This window comes from Lepus europaeus, chromosome 19 (genome assembly GCF_033115175.1).
Source record: "Lepus europaeus isolate LE1 chromosome 19, mLepTim1.pri, whole genome shotgun sequence".
Classification (NCBI taxonomy): Eukaryota; Metazoa; Chordata; class Mammalia; order Lagomorpha; family Leporidae; genus Lepus; species Lepus europaeus.
Genome location: NC_084845.1, coordinates 16,392,203 through 16,405,648, shown reverse-complemented (window position 1 = coordinate 16,405,648; position 13,446 = coordinate 16,392,203). Strand labels below are relative to the sequence as shown.

The 13,446-nt window shown below is 50.0% G+C and overlaps 1 protein-coding gene across 7 annotated transcripts in view; it reads left to right on the top strand.

The window, feature by feature from the left end:
* Window positions 1-11,310, top strand: part of GARRE1 (granule associated Rac and RHOG effector 1) — a 98,600-nt gene extending 87,290 nt beyond the window's left edge. For all 7 annotated transcript variants that reach the window (XM_062177357.1, XM_062177361.1, XM_062177356.1 and 4 more), the window contains 5 exons: window positions 258-1,291; window positions 4,950-5,115; window positions 5,828-5,965; window positions 8,325-8,403; window positions 8,837-11,310. In XM_062177357.1, coding sequence (XP_062033341.1) covers window positions 258-1,291; window positions 4,950-5,115; window positions 5,828-5,965; window positions 8,325-8,403; window positions 8,837-9,145 — 1,726 coding nt within the window. In that variant the 3' untranslated portion in view covers window positions 9,146-11,310. The remainder of the gene's footprint in view (window positions 1-257; window positions 1,292-4,949; window positions 5,116-5,827; window positions 5,966-8,324; window positions 8,404-8,836) is intronic.
* Window positions 11,311-13,446: the final 2,136 nt, after the last annotated feature.

Below are 13,446 nucleotides of genomic sequence, written 5' to 3'. Positions count from 1 at the left end.
ACGCATGCTTTGTCTTCCTGTGCTACACGTAGAGATTCACTCAGTCTGAATCCTCGGGCCAGAACCTGGATGTTACGGTTTTCACAGCCATGTCTCAGACACTTTGACAGTCCTTAGGGCATTCATTTCTAAGTATTTATCTATAAAATAAGAGATCTTTGTTTTTTCAAAGTCTTTCTTAAAAAGAGGTGCATTTCATTCTCCAATGTGTATGTTTGTCTTTTCCCCCCTCTGTAAACATACTTCTGTCTAAATAGGGAACAAGCTTTACCTTGCATACAGATCCAGCTCCAAAGGGAAATCTGTGATTTTGGGAATCAAGCTGACTTGCCTTCTGGAAATGGAAACAAACCTCCAGGTGGCTTGCAGAAGACATTCTCTAAACTTACATCCCGGTTCACCAAGAAAGCTTCATGTACCAGCTCAAGCAGCAACACAAATTATTCCATCCCAAGTACCCCTTCCAAAAACATCTTCATAGCTGGGTGTTCAGAAGAGAAGGCCAAAATGCCCAGTAATATTGATACAAGGTTACAAAGCATTTTGAACATTGGTAACTTCCCTAGGACTACAGACCCATCACAGTCGGCTCCGAATTCCAGTAATCCAATGGCCAATGGTTTTCTCATGGAGAGGCATGAGAACTTCCTGCATGGGGATGATGGCAAGGATGAGAAGGGTATGAACTTACCAACCGATCAGGAAATGCAAGAGGTGATAGATTTTCTCTCGGGCTTTAACATGGGCCAGTCACATCAAGGTTCTCCACTGGTGACAAGGCGTAATTCTGCTGCCACAGCCATGGTAACGGAGCAGAAGGCAGGACCCATGCAGCCACAGCCGTCATCACTGCCAGTGCCCCCTGCACCACGGCCACCCCAGGCTGGAGCACATACACCTCTGACACCCCAGCCAGGACTGGCACCTCAGCAGCAGTCCCCAAAGCAGCAACAACCCCAGGTTCAATACTACCAACACCTGCTCCAACCCATTGGAACACAGCAGCCCCCACCCCAGCCTCGGGCTCCTGGGAAATGGGTACATGGCTCTTCTCAGCAGCCAGCACAGCCCGTTGGACCAGGTCTGTCTCCTCTTGGCCAGTGGCCTGGCATATCTGATCTCAGTTCTGACTTGTACAGCTTGGGTCTGGTGAGCAGCTATATGGATAATGTAATGTCAGAAGTTTTGGGACAGAAGCCACAGGGACCTAGAAATAACACCTGGCCCAACCGTGACCAAAGTGATGGAGTCTTTGGAATGTTGGGAGAGATTCTCCCTTTCGATCCTGCAGGTATGTGAGACCTCCTCGCCCTGTTTCAATGTAAGATATAATCACTGAGGATTTCATGAGGCCTGTGTGCTACAACCTTACTGGAAGCAAGTACAGACCCAATCTAATGAGAGTTGGAAGCAGAGGTTGAGAAGGTCAGAGACAGGCAGGAACTATTTTCTGACTGTTTTTGAAGATCAGTAAGATAATGTTTAATTTTTTAAAGATTTATTGATCTGAGAGGCAAAGTTACAGATAGAGGGTGAGACAGAGTCAGTCTTCCATCCGCTTGTTCACTTCTCAAATGGCCGCAATGGCTGGAGCTGAATCAATCCAAAGCCAGAAGCCAGGAGCTGCTTCTGAGTCTCCCATGTGGGTTGCAAGGGACCAAGTACTTAGGCCATCTTCCACTGCTTTCCCAGGCCATTAGCAGAGAGTTGTATCGGAAGTGGAGCAGCCCGGACTAGAAACAGTACATATATGGGATGCCACCGCCATGAATGGAGTCTTAACCTCCCTATTATAAATACATCTAAAAGATCTTTTGTACCCGGTTGCCCCTCTTCCAGGCCAGCTCTCTGCTGTGGCCAGGGAGTGCAGTGGAGGATGGCCCAAGTGTTTGGGCTCTGCACCCCATGGGAGACCAGGAGAAGCACCTGGCTCCTGCCATCGGAACAGCGCGGTGCGCCGGCCGCAGCGCGCTACCGCGGCGGCCATTGGAGGGTGAACCAACGGCAAAAGGAAGACCTTTCTCTCTGTCTCTCTCTCTCACTGTCCACTCTGCCTGTCAAAAAAAAAAAAAAAAAAAAAAAAAAAAAAAAAGATCTTTTGTAGATCAATACAGTAGATGAGCCAATTTATAAAGAACCTGATTAAAAGTGAGCAGAACGGGAGCAGGTGTTTAGCCTAATAATTAAGATCTCTTCATACCACATCTGAGCTCCTGGGTTAAATTTCTGGCTTTGGCGCCTGACTCCAGCTTCCTGCCAATGCAGACTCAGGGAAGCAGAGGTGACAACTCTACTGTAGGTTCCTGCTACTCATGTGGCTGATCTGCATTGAATTCCAGGCTTCTGGCTTTCACCCCAGCCAAACCTCAGTCCAGCCTGTCATCTGTAAGCACTTGAGGAGTAAACCAGTTAGCGATAGCTTGCTTTCTCTCTGTGTGTCCCTTTCTGTCTCTTTGCTTGTCAAGTAAATGACCTTAAATGCATACATTCATAGATATAGGCATATATATGTATACATAATATATATATGTGTGTATATATATATATATATATCACATGTCTTTGCTGGTATTAGAATCAGAAAAAACAACCCTCTCAAAAGGCTTCTAGAGTTTGAGAGTCAGGTAAGGTAGATAGCTGGAGACTTTTTTCTGTCATTTAGCAAAAGGCACACACAAGTGGAAAATTTCCACCCACAAGAGGCATGTGAAATATTGTGAATAAATATACAAATATTTGTTTAAGTAAGTAACCACCAGAAGAGGTGATTCCTTGCTAAACATCCCAACATTTATTAATATAGGAAGAAAATATTTTCTTTTTTTTTTTTTTTTTTTTTTGACAGGCAGAGTGGACAGTAGAGAGAGACAGAGAGAAAGGTCTTCCTTTTTGCCATTGGTTCACCCTCCAATGGCCGCCACGGTAGACGCGCTGCGGCCAGCGCACCGCGCTGTTCTGATGGCAGGAGCCAGGTGCTTCTCCTGGTCTCCCATGGGGTGCAGGGCCCAAGGACTTGGGCCATCCTCCACTGCACTCCCTGGCCACAGCAGAGAGCTGGCCTGGAAGAGGGGCAACCGGGACAGGATCGGTGCCCTGACCGGGACTAGAACCCGGTGTGCTGGCGCTGCAAGGCGGAGGATTAGCCTAGTGAGCCGCGGCGCCGGCCGGGAAGAAAATATTTTCTTTTGCCTTGTTAAAAATTCCTCCTACTGCTTGTATTTTTTAAATCTTTTTAAAAAAAGATTTATTTATTTACTTATTTGAAAGGCAGGAGAGAAGGAGAGAGAAACAGAGCGTTCCATCCACTAGTTCATTTCCCAGTATGCCTGTAACAGCCTGGGCTCAGCCTGGCCAAAACCAAGAGCCAAAAACTTCATCCAGGTATCCCGTGCAGGTAACATCTTCCACTGCTTTCCCAGGTGGATTAGCAGGTGCTAGTTTGGAAATGGAAAAACAGACTTGAGCTGGCGTTCCAGTATGGGATGCCGGCACTGCAGGTAGCAGCTGCTTATCCTGCAGCACCACCACACTGGCTCCTGGTCTCTATGGTTTTTTTAACCAAAAAAGTCTGCATGAAGTCCGCATGGCTTGGTGTGCAAACGAAGGTAGGGCACTTCTCTGGGCAGGTGGACTAGAGAAGGTGCCTTCTTCAGGAGGAGCAGTTAGAACACCACCCCTCAAGGCCAGCGCCATGGCTCACTAGGCTAATCCTCCGCCTGCGGCGCCGGCACACCAGGTTCTAGTCCCGGTTGAGGCGCCGGATTCTGTCCCAGTTGCTCCTCTTCCAGTCCAGCTCTCTGCTGTGGCCCGGGAGTGCAGTGGAGGATGGCCCAGGTCCTTGGGCCCTGCACCCACATGGGAGACCAGGAGGAAGCACCGGGCTTCTGGCTTCAGATCGGCACAGTGCGCAGGCCATAGCAGCCATTGAGGGGTTAACCAATGGCAAAGGAAGACCTTTCTCTCTGTCTCTCTCTCTCTCACTGTCTAACTCTGCCTGTCAAAAAAAAAAAAAAAAAAGAACACCACCCCTCTGGACTGGCAGACATGGCCCCTGGGGCATGACTTGACTGCCTGAGATTAAGGCCTTGATCTCTGCTCCTACTAGTGAGGGTATTCTGTTCAGTGCACAGATCACATGGCCTCACGCAGTGGTCCTGTGACAGAGCCATAAGAACAAGCTGATTATGGAATAGTGCCCCCACGTCTTTCCTGGTTGGAAGCCAAAAGTGTGCGCTGCTGAATCACATTTAATTGTGCTCCAGAGATGCTTTCCTGCTGTGTCGTTTTGTCTGGCAGTTTCTGTAAATACCATCTGTGGGTTTTTTCTCCCACTTGTACTATCCTGCACATCAGCTCTGTATGTTTCTAGCCACCTCTTAATTGACTTGGAATTTCTTCTAATTCTTTGGCACTCTTACTATCTTCAGACTGAATGGGTGAGTCTGCTGTCTAATATCCAGGTAAATACTGGATCAGAGTTTGGCTCAGTTGAGAATCACACGTGTCCTCTCTCTGGTTGACCCTGATGCTCAGATAACTTTCAGGCTATCCAGCTGACCAAAGTCATCATTGATTTTCTAAATTGATGGGTATAGGCTGTGTAAGTACTTAGCACCAAGACATTGAAAACTTTAAATAGTATTTGTCTTTAAAGTAGTTGTGGATAAATCAAACCTTTTTTCTTTTTCACAGTCAGCCTGCCTTTGTCCTGTAGCCCATCCTGACAGTCTCTGCTCACATCATGTCCCATCTTCAGACCTATGTGCTGAGAACCCCATCTCCCCATAGCAGGGTACCAAGCATAGGCCGCCAGCAGCTCTGTGTGGCACAAGCCTGGCAGCTCATGACTTTGCTTTGTGCACAAACAGCACATCCTCAGAGGGTAGAGAGAGAAGCACAAACAGGCCAATGTGGATGCAAGCCTTGTTTGTCCCTCTGTCTCAACACAGTGGGCTCAGACCCAGAGTTTGCACGCTACGTGGCTGGAGTGAGCCAGGCAATGCAGCAGAAGCGGCAAGCCCAGCATGGTCGCCGTCCAGGCCACCCCCGGGGCCACTGGCCTCCCATGGATGATGCCCATCGAACCTGGCCCTTCCCAGAGTTCTTCACAGAAGGGTGAGTGCAGGTGCAACAGTAAAGCCAAAGGTGGGAGCTGGGTTTGCCCCCGTGGAGCCTGGTGGGAAGGCTACCTCCTCGGCCTCTGTGCATTCTTGTCAGGCAGTTCAATCCAAGCCCCCATGTGGGGTCACAGTGTGGTGACTAGACTAGGGTGCCAGATGAGGTGATGTGTCTCTGTGAATACGCCTTTGGTATAAATTCATGACCGTCTTGCCCTGGAACAGGAGCTTACTTGATGGCGTTTGTGAGGTAGTAGCATGTTTACCACCATCTTTATACTGCCATGAGCAGGGCTCTGTGGTTTGGGGAATGCTCTCACAGCCTACCACAAGCAAAGTTCTAGGTTCTTACTCCAGCGTGTTGAAAGAACTGTGGGTTTGGATCCTAATGACACCTGTGGATTTCTCATGTCCCCATATTGCTGCTTGGGCAGCTAGAGACCATCTCAATTTTTTTGTTTTCTCTAAGATAAATTTCATATTGAAAGTATAGGCTTCTGAGAGGAATAAAAGAAAGTGATAGATCTGTATTATTTTGAAATAAGGGAAAGAAAGAAAACCTCACATTTTTTAAAGGAAAACACAAGAGACCTTTGTGTGGTCATGAGATGAGTACAGGGAACGGACTGCTCTTGTCGGGCTGGAGGCCGCGGCTCTGTTGAGGACTGGCTGTAGGAGGCCCAGTACCAACTTGTCTCTTTGGCTTTCAGGGATGGCCTGCACAGCGGCTGGTCTGGTGCTCAGGGAGACTCTGCCAGTTCGAGCGATGAGACGTCCTCAGCCAATGGCGACAGCTTGTTCTCCATGTTTTCAGGGCCTGACCTCGTTGCTGCTGTCAAGCAGAGAAGGTATGAAGAGATTTTTTTTGTAATTTTTATTTATTTTATTTATTTTCATTTTATTTGAAAGTCAGACAGGCAAACATCTTCTAACCACTGGTTCAGTTACCAAATGCCTGCAACAGCCAGGACTGGGCCAGGTAGGATCCAGGAGCTCAATCCAGGTCTTCCACATGTGTGTCAGGGACCCAAGTACTTCAGCTATCATCTGCCTTCCTAGGGTGTACGTTACCAGGAAGCTGGATGAGAAGCAGAGCCAGGATTTGAACTGCTGTGCCCAACGCCTGCCCTGTGACGGGATTTTTAAATTGAAGAGAGGAGAAAGGGACATGTGGGTGTGACCCACAGTTTACTCCTCTGGGAAGGCCACAGGAACCGCATCCCTCCCAGCCCATCTTGGGGTGGAAAGGTGGGGGAACTTTCAGGACTGCCTGGCTCCAGGCCTCTGAACACCTTCAGAATGTGTTTTCTATGAGGAAGAGCTGGTACCATGTCACTTAATGTTGGGTTAAGTTTTTGCTAGCAGAGCAGTGTTCTGGTAACCAGAATTATTATGGCAAGTGAGGGCAGATTTGGGAGACAGGGTCTGCTGGTGCTGGCCCTGCCTTGTAGGAGGCAGCCCCTTCTGTGGGAGAAGAAGAGCCAGGACAACCAAGTTCTGATCTGGACTCGTCAGCAGGTTCTGCAGTTTGGACAAAGGTCTCCCCTCAGCTTCTTTGTCAAAGGTGCTACTAGATAAAATGACCTCTGCAGAATATTTCAAAGTTGAGAAAAATAATGGGTCTTGAAATGAGAAGAAATTGGGTAAAGAGAACTGGAGATACTGCTGTGAGCATGGGGAAACGGAGCCCAGAGGTGGCAGACAGTGCACTGGGCAGGACTGGAGCACGTGCAGGGGCCTCTAGACCCCAGAAGTCGTGCTGTGGTGTGGAAAGGGAGGCCAGGGTCAGGCTTCAGTGGATAAGTGGTAGGGAGTGGGTGGTGAAGACAGAAGGATGTCTTAGTAGGACACACTGTGGTGATGGTGGTGCTGGAGATCATGGTGATCATTAACACAAGTTGGGTGCTTCCTGGATGCCGGGGTTTGGGCTGAGTGCCTCACAATCGCTGTATGTGTGTGTTAGGGCTGCCATAACAAGTACCATAGCTTGGGGGCTTAAACAGCAAGCATTTTCTCACAGTCCGGGAAGCCAGGCATCTGAGATTGAGATGTGGATAGGATTGGTTTCTCCTGCAGCCCCTCTCCAGGGCTTTGTAGACAGCTGTTTTCTTGTGTCTTCACGAGGTCATGCCTGTGTGTGTGCCTGTGTCTTAAGCTGCTTCTGTGAGTCATAGTGACTTAGGGTCCAGCCTAATGAGTTCAAATATAATCATATCTTTAAAGCTCCTGTGTCTCTATATAGGCACAATTTGGGGTATAGGAGGTTAGGGTTTCAGCGTTTTAATTGCAAGGGGCGAGGGGAAATTAGACACAATTCAGTCCTTAACAACCACCTTCTAAGTACTGTTTAACATCCCTCCCCTTACATGGTAGGGAAACTGAGGCTCAGAAGTTCACTCATTCATTCATTCATTCATTCATTTGGTGGCCCTGGTGGTCCAAAGGCAAACAAGACAAACCCTTGTCCATGTGGAACTTGCATTCCAGTGAGGGATGGGAGATAAACAAGAGCAGATTGGGTCGGGTCCATGAACAAAAGTCAGGTAGGCTAGGCGGGGACAGGCAGGGTTTGTTTTCAGAAGGGTAGTTGAGAGTCTTCTGATGAGCAGGGGCTGAACGATGTGGGGGAGCTCCTGGTGGAGAAGGGGCAGTGGGATGCTGGGAAGAGAGGGATCAAGGATGCTGTGTGGCAGGGGTGTGGGACATTTGCAGGAGTGGCAGGTTGAGGCCAGCGAGGAGTTTGACTTCATTGTAGACTGCAACCAAGCAGACATCTCAGAAGGCCCCTTGCGCCGCCTTTGCGGAAACTGCCATCTGCGTAAGAGATGCTGAGCCTGTCCTCTGCTTCCTGCCTTTCTCCTCCACTGTTGCCCCACAAACCCGTTGGTGTCAGTAAAATCAACAGGCTTTTGTCTTTGAGTCGCATATCCGCAGTGCATGGTAACACCATTACTTTGTGACTAAGTGAACAGAAAGCCAAACCTGGTGGACGCAGGTGCCTCCCACCCCACCTGCCTGTGCCAACTTGCAGGAATGCCCCATTTATTGCTGACCCCTTATCCTGAATACAGTGGATCCAGGGTCTCCCTCTCGTAGCTAGAACCAGACCTGGAGACACTGGAGCCAGGCAGCAAGAATGTCTGTCCCCTGAAGAGAAGCTGAGCAGGAAGGCGGGGAATCAGTGCTCTGAGCTCTTGGTTCTTTCAGGAAACACAGCAGCGGAGAGCAGGAAACCAGCACGCTGCCCTCGCCGCCTCTCCTCACCACAGTGGAGGACATGAGCCAGGTACGTGGGCTGGCCCCGTGGGTGCAGACTGTGGGCACGACTGCAGAACCTCAGTGTGAAGGGGGCCTCAGAGCCCGGGGGCTTCTTTGTGGTGAATAGCTTTATATTCTCATGATTCATCTGAGTGAACACTGTCTGGCTGACTCAGAGCCACACGGAGGGGACTCTTCAGGGCTGCAATGGCCAGTACAACAGCCACTCGCTGCATGTGGCTGTTTGAGTTAAGCACAAATAAAATTTCAGTTGCTCAGCTGCACCAGCCATACATGGCAGATGGCTGCTGTGTTGGACAGTGTAGGTGGAGACCACTGCTGTCCTGGACAGGACTGGGGTTCTCACCTTGCCTCCTAGCCAGGAGCAAGGGACAGAGGCCCAGGGAGGCGGGAAAAGATACATCAGGAATGCCACTTACAAACCTTCTTCTGTGTCTCAGGAAAACAAAACCAAAACGTGGCCGCCCAAAGCACCGTGGCAGCACCCTTCCCCACTGCCCAGCACGCTGCCCAGCCCGAGCACACCGCTCTATGCCGTCGCCAGCCCCGGCAGCCAGTGGAATGACACCATGCAGATGCTACAGTCGCCAGTGTGGGCTGCCACCAGCGACTGCAGTGCCGCCTCCTTCAGCTACGTGCAGACGCCACCGCAGCCCCCGCCCCCACCAGCGCACAAGGCGGCACCCAAGGGCTTCAAGGCCTTCCCTGGGAAGGCTGAGCGCAGGCCGGCCTACTTGCCCCAGTACTGACCAGGGCCAGTCTGAATGCCTTCCCAGGTTGTGGGGGTGAATATCCCCACCCCAGGGCGACTCGCTGACACCAGCTCCCCAGAGGACCAGTGCACTCCTGTCCCAGGGGTGGTTTCTTGGGGATGGGGATGTTTGGCAGCTCCAAACCTTTAAAACCTGGCTTCACAGACTTTGGAGGCATCAGACGTCCGGAGAGCCAGCTGCAGACGGTTTCTGGCCCTCAGGGGGATGCCGGAGCATCTGCAGGCTCAGTAAGCACCTCAGGGGATTCTGATGTAAGCAGCCTTGGGCCACACTCTGAGAAACACAGCTCTAAGATTTTAGTCCCACTGTGTGTGGGAAGGCACCAGGACTGAAGGCTGGGAGCAAACTGACCATGTTCTGAGACCCTCTCTTTAACAAGTTGTGATGACCACACCAATCACTGTATTTTCTAGCTATTTTTCCTTTAGTTTTTTAGTTAAAACATCTCCTGCCTAAAATACATTGAATAATTTAAGATGACAGATACACTGGCTGGAGTTTGTTCAACACTATCTTTATTTAAGCTTCCACAAAAAGGGCAAAGTTTAGAATATTTGTGACCAGAAGCAATCACCTGGGTTTTCTGAGGGTGACCAGCTCCTTGCCACCGTAGGGGTGCAGCCTTTACCAGATTTTCAGAAAAGGATTGGAGGCATTTCCTGATGATCCTGGAAGTGAGCCAGCTGGCTGCTCTCAGACCCTGCATGTGGCCAGAGGCATCGACAGGGACCTCCAGGATGAGGGCAGAGCAGTGCTGTGCAGATGCCTGCACTGGCAGCATTTGTGAGCTGGCTCAGTGTAGACAGGAATCAGTTTAGTCTTGTCTTTAAAAAAAAAATAAAACTCTGCCTCATTTTCAGTTGCTATGTGCCATTAAATAGATAACATCCTGTGGATTTAGGGATATTTTCCAGCCAGAATGGATCCAGAAGAATTGAATGGTGCTTAAATTGAGAAATAATAAATATATCTATATAGAGTAGATATCCCACTGTATATTAATTGAGGTTACAGAAAGTTCTTTATATAAAACTTATTTAAATTTTTCATATTTCATCTTTGAAAAAATCTAATTGAGAAAAATCCATAATATTTTCTGGTATGAAAGTTTGACAGTATTAATATTTTTTTTATATTTTCTTAAATCATTAAACCATTTTAATATATGTTAACTACTAATAAATGGTTTATTCTTTCTAACTCCATATAAGCTTTTCCAGCAAAGATTGTAATAACACATTTATGTTCTCATTTTTCTACAGATATAAGTAAATTTATATTTAAAAATACCAAAAAGAATAAATATATATATATGTATGTATGTATGTACGTACACACATACACACACACTAATTATAGAGGACCCTTAGGGTGTCTGAGCCCAGCCACCTGACTTTTTAGTACTGTGTTGTTAGGCTGTTTCCAGGCCTCGAGTGTTGTCTTTTGTGCTATGTGGGGATGCCATTGCTGCCTGTTCCTATGATCCTTTCACCGTGGGTTCTGAACATTCACCTCACCATGTTTACAGAGAACTCTTTTGTACATAGACTCTTTCAGGCACGTGCTTTGCACCGACCCTGCGTGGCTCTCGTCTGTTGTGTTAGCTGTCACAGTGTACGCAGTCTGTTAAAGTCGTTTGTGGCTGTTCTTCTTGTAAGATAGTTTTTTCTTCAATAATGTGTCCATAGTACCCTGTATTCCAAGTTCTATTATACTGACGTACTCTTGTTTTAATAGTGCCTCCCCAAAGACCTCACCCTGGACAGAAATCAGTCCTGAGGCCCCAGTGCAGGTGGCATTGCTAATTGTCACTTTCCAGTTTGACATTTTGTAATTGCATCTCCATGGGCTGTGAGACTGTGTGAAGCTATTTGTGTGGTCTCCATGTAGGTGCTGTGTTCCCAGCACCACTTGCTCTGAACACTGGTAATTCCAGGTGCTGCGCTCGGCAGAGGGGTCTCGCCAGTGCGCATGTGTGTGCGTGTGTGAGTGTGTGTGTCCTTTGCATGGCCGGGTGTGGCTGCCTTGCTCGGGCATCAGCAGGACACAGTGTGAATAGTTATAATGCTTCCAAACTGGAACTCTACATTTTGTATCTTACTTTTAAAGCTCCTATAAGTAAAATAACTATTGGCTTTATTAAAAATATACATTTAATAATACTTTGTATCTTTGTTTACAATGAACTGCAGCAGACACCATTAGAATCCATGGCTGGCTTATCACTTTGGAAAGCTGCACATGAGTTGGCTTTTAGATCACCCTCCGATTTCTGAGGTCTGGCAAGGAGAAGGACCACTGTGGGTATGAGGAGGGGCTGCAGTGGATGGGCAGCAAACAGTGACCAACCGCAGCTCTCTTGTTGGCTTCCCTAAGGCTGCAGCTGGTTTAGGCCCCTGCACAAGTGAAGATGACGTAGTGTCGAGGAGGCCGTCTCCTGAAAGGATGTATACTGTTTGGGTTGGGGTCTGCAACACCCACAGCCCACCAAGTATGGATGCCATGACCCACATGCTCCCCCAGCAGCCTGCAGCAGAGGGGTAAGAAGAACCTGGCTCGCTTGGTGATGCCATCGTGCCAAGCAGAAGGAAAACTATGATGGAACCCCAACTGGAGGGTGGGTGATAGGGGAGTGAGCCTTAGGGTATAACCACAGGTGGAAATACCACTCTGGCTTCTGTGTGCTGAGGTGCCCTCGAGTTGAGCCTTTGAAATGCACCTCACAACAAGACTGCTTAGTAACAGCCACGTCGCAGGAGAGCGCCAGGGGATACACTGGAGTTAATATTAAAGCTAGCGGGGGTGGGGGCCGGGGGGGTCAGATCTGTTCTGTGTAACACAGGCACCCAGCGCTGTTCACTGGCTTTGCTTTCACAGCAGTGGTGGAGCTAGAGTGCTGCCTGTGTTCCTGGTGAGAGGGGATGGAAGCAGAATGCACGGTGCACCTGAGCTCCCGGAGGCTCCTTGGAGCCGGGCTGTCGGAGATGGAGGACGCTTAGGCAGCCCAGGTGTCTGTGAGGCTTGTGAGCCTCCTTTCCCACCTGAGGGCTAGCTAGAGTGGCGCTTCCAGCTTGGGGACCGCCACATACCAAGCAAGGGCCTGTGAGGGGCGGCCCATGGTGCACGACGTGGTCTGGGTTGTGACTTGTTCCCTGATCCGGACACAGGAAATAAACCCCTCCCGGTGGACAGCTGACTGGCTGCCCCAGCAACAAGCAGCTCATCCCCGGGCAAGCCGCCGGAAGTGACGCCCAAGGCTGGCCTCGCAGCCCCACAGGGGCAGCTGGCTGTGCCCAGGCCTGTGGATGTGGCTAGTGTCGAGACTGAGTCTGTCATGTGGGCCCAGAGGACACAGAAGGGGCCAAATCGTCCCTAGGAGCCAGGACTGCAAAGAAGACGCAGCCAGGCCTTGAAACTTGGGCAACACGACCCCATCTTCCCCACCCTTGGAAGAATACCACTGCCCATCCGTCCTCCCAGCTGTTGTGCAGGCTAACCTGGAGGACATTCTAGATTGTTCCTTTCGTTACTCGGTTAACCAGCAAGGCCTATAAACGTACCTCCAAGCCCACCCGAATTCCACGTTCTTGTGTCTCCACTGCCATCACCCGGTCCTCACCGGGCTTCTCCCTTCACAACCTCAGGTCCCCCCACAGCTGCTCGCCCCCTCCACCAGGTCTCAAGCCAGAGCCCGCCTTGCAACCTGGCTTTTGCCTCTCACAGCCCTTAACACTCCCACCACCCTGGAATCCGTTAGCATCTGCCCCTCTCGTCGGGATGAAGGCCCAGAGAGAGCAGGGAGCTGGGCCTGTTCACGGCCACGAGTGCAGCGTGAGGGCTGACCACCCCGGACTACTGCCTAGCAACCGGGGTAGATGGAAGGTGTCGCTGTGGCCAGAATTGGCAAGTTCTACTAGCGAAAAAGAACTAAACGTAAAAAGGCATATGCCGGACTAAACCAGCCTGTACCTGGCAAGCAAAGGACTGACATTAGGAGCTGCAAGTAGGGCTGCGAGTACGTACGTAGCCCTTCAGTAAGTGTAGTCTTCAGGACAGCTATGTGCTCCAGGGCACCAAGTTCCTACACGCGCCAGGGTCCCACCACACACGACTTCTGGATGGCGCATGCGCACGGCCGCCGCCCCGTGGTGCATGCGCACGAGCGCTAACGCCTCCATCCCAGACGTGCGGCCGCAGAGGTTTCCTCGCTACCGTCCCCGGCCCTGCGCAGAGACATGCGCACAAGCGCGCGCTCCGCCCACCCCGGACGTGCCTGC